The 3,292-nt window shown below is 48.3% G+C and overlaps 1 protein-coding gene across 1 annotated transcript; it reads right to left on the bottom strand.

Moving 5' to 3' along the window:
* Positions 1-322: 322 nt before the first annotated feature.
* LOC116679417 (diacylglycerol kinase theta) lies at positions 323-3,286 on the bottom strand. Its single transcript, XM_032509062.1, has 3 exons — positions 3,171-3,286; positions 1,699-1,850; positions 323-494 (listed from the first exon to the last, which is right to left on the bottom strand). Exons 1-3 carry the CDS (start codon positions 3,234-3,236, stop codon positions 323-325), a joined length of 390 nt encoding a protein of 129 aa, XP_032364953.1. The 5' UTR covers positions 3,237-3,286.
* Positions 3,287-3,292: the final 6 nt, after the last annotated feature.

Raw genomic sequence — 3,292 nt, 5'->3', positions numbered from 1 at the left:
GACTATGCAACGCCATCACTAACGGGGACGTGTAGAGCGTCCTCTGTGGACAGACTATGCAACGCCATCACTCATAACATTGTTTGAGTAGTTTATTTTTTAAATATTAATTCCTCACAATAATATTTTTAATCGGCCATTATAATGGCGATACCGATAGATTGGAAATGCCTAATATCGGCCGATATATCGGTCGGGCTCTATAAAGCACCCAAGAAAAAACCCACATAAAACAAAAGCATCAAAATCAATATGATAAACTTAAACATAAAACAGTCATAGCAATGATTAATAATGATGTTTAAAACCGAGGCTGTTATTTTTATGTCATAGTATTTGTCCGACCTGTTCCCAGCGGGACGATGCCGATCGGCGGCTCTCGACACGCCAGTTTGTGGCGGACGGCCTCCAGGACTCCCAGGACCCAGCCCGTGGTCCCGTCCCCCCCGCAGACCAGCACCCGAAACCTGGGAACGTCCCGGAACGTGTGGAGGCTGCACGGGAACATCACCGACATTTCACTTCATATCACAGATATGTACAGATCCTCCGAGGCTAAAGACACATTTTTATCCACAGACCTTGAGTAATTATGCAATATATACAGTAGGCTGTATGGTCCAGTATATATAAATAATAATATTTATATAAATGTTACCTACTGTAGACTTAAAAGAGTCATTAACTAAGCCCCTAACACAATTAAAAATTATAAAAAAAATAAAGAAATCTGTCCATCTACCCATCCATCCATCCATCTTGAAAGAATGTGAAAATGTTTGTGAAAAATGTCCAAAACCTTTAAAAAAAAGCCCAAAAACCTTAACAAGGCCACATAAACGTCATGAAAATTGTCAAACCTAAAAATCACCCCCCCCACAAACACACACCCACACACACACACACACACACACACACCACACACACACACACACACACACACACACACACACACACACACACACACACCCACACAGTTTTCCAAAGAGTTATTGTTGTTGTTATCCAGGATATTTTTAGGCGAGTTCCCGATATTAAAAGTAAAAATGGTAAACATGAGGGTTGATACTGGAACCAGATCCACCGTGAGAACCGAGTTCTGCTACTGATCCACGACCTTCAGACGACCTTTGGACCGACAGGTAAACTGACGTCAGGCGGTTAGCAGCAGGTGTCCGACCCGGTCTGAGACAGCAGGTGTGTGATGGGCGGACTCACCTGTCCCCAGGGACACGGTCTAAATACAGGTGTGTGACAGTTGGACTCACCTGTCCTCAGGGACCCGGTCTGAGACAGCAGGTGTGTGACGGGCGGACTCACCTGTCCCCAGGGACCCGGTCTGAGACAGCAGGTGTGTGACGGGCGGACTCACCTGTCCCCAGGGATAATGTCTAAAATACAGGTGTGTGACAGTTGGACTCACCTGTCCTCAGGGACCCGGTCTGAGACAGCAGGTGTGTGACAGTTGGACTCACCTGTCCCCAGGGACACGGTCTAAATACAGGTGTCCGATGAGTGGACTCACCTGTCCCCAGGGACACGGTCTAAATACAGGTGTGTGACAGTTGGACTCACCTGTCCCCAGAGACCCGGTCTGAGACAGCAGGTGTGTGACGGGCGGACTCACCTGTCCCACACTCCTATGTATCAGAACGTCACTAATCAAACCGATTATGAGGGTGCGTTGGTTTCGCTCACCCGGCCAGCGGCCCTCCGTTGGAAATGTCAAAGACCTGATGAGGGTTGAGAAGCTTCCGGAAGCTGTAGAGCAGCTCTCGGCCTTTCAGACCGCCGCTCCTCGGGTTGACGAAGACGAGCAGGGGACAGACGTCTGGTCCCAGCTCGCCGTGCTGAGACAGAGACAAACAACAACAGTCTCAGTCTGTCGTCATGGCAACTGTCACTGCGAGAGACTCCTGTAGCGTCTGAAGTAGCCTCCGAGATGCTAACGAGATGCTAACGAGATGCTAACGCGAGACTTCTGTAACGTCTGAAATAGCCTCCGAGATGCTAACGAGATGCTAACGAGAGACTTCTGTAACGTCTGAAGTAGCCTCCGAGATGCTAACGAGATGCTAACGCGAGACTTCTGTAACGTCTGAAATAGCCTCCGAGATGCTAACGAGATGCTAACGAGAGACTTCTGTAGCGTCTGAAGTAGCCTCCGAGATGCTAACGAGATGCTAACGAGAGACTTCTGTAACATCTGAAGTAGCCTCTGAGATCTACGAGATGCTAACAGAGACTTCTGTAGCGTCTGAAGTAGCCTCTGAGAGCTAACGAGATGCTAACGAGAGACTTCTGTAGCGTCTGAAGTAGCCTCCGAGATGCTAACGAGAGACTTCTGTAGCGTCTGAAGTAGCCTCTGAGATGCTAACGAGATGCTAACGAGAGACTTCTGTAGCGTCTGAAGTAGCCTCCGAGATGCTAACGAGATGCTAACGAGAGACTTCTGTAACGTCTGAAATAGCCTCCGAGATGCTAACGAGATGCTAACGAGATGCTAACGAGAGACTTCTGTAGCGTCTGAAGTAGCCTCCGAGATGCTAACGAGATGCTAACAAGAGACTTCTGTAACATCTGAAGTAGCCTCCGAGATGCTAACGAGAGACTTCTGTAGCGTCTGAAGTAGCCTCTGAGATGCTAACGAGATGCTAACGAGAGACTTCTGTAGCGTCTGAAGTAGCCTCCGAGATGCTACGAGATGCTAACGAGAGACTTCTGTAGCGTCTGAAGTAGCCTCTGAGATGCTAACGAGATGCTAACGAGAGACTTCTGTAGCGTCTGAAGTAGCCTCCGAGATGCTAACGAGATGCTAACGAGAGACTTCTGTAACGTCTGAAGTAGCCTCCGAGATGCTAACGAGATGCTAACGAGATGCTAACCAGAGACTTCTGTAACGTCAACCCAGTATAAATGGACCTAATTAACCAAGTTGGTTCACTGCTAGCTTAGCATCAAGTTAGCATCAAACACAACAAAGGCTGTCAGCTGAACGGTGTTTTGAGCTAACGTTAGCATAGATAGCTACGACGTTTCAGAGATGATTTCCAGCTTCGGTTATTGTTCGTAATGAGAAAACTTTATTATTTCATGGATTTCAGTATGACAGTTATGTCATAAACCGTTTAAATCCGCCCCCCCCCTCCCAGCGGGCGGAGGACTCTCACCGCGACCTCGGGGAGGACGAGCGCCGTGAGCGCCTGCTGTCCCACCGTCGTGTCTTTGGCCAACATGTAGATCCTCTCGGCTTCAGAGAAGCAGGAGATCTGCAACTCTACAGCACCTAAAC

The sequence above is a fragment of the Etheostoma spectabile genome, unplaced genomic scaffold (assembly GCF_008692095.1).
Source record: "Etheostoma spectabile isolate EspeVRDwgs_2016 unplaced genomic scaffold, UIUC_Espe_1.0 scaffold00012291, whole genome shotgun sequence".
Classification (NCBI taxonomy): domain Eukaryota; kingdom Metazoa; phylum Chordata; class Actinopteri; order Perciformes; family Percidae; genus Etheostoma; species Etheostoma spectabile.
The sequence above is the reverse complement of the archived record's forward strand: the minus strand, read 5'-3'. Positions and strand labels throughout refer to the sequence as shown.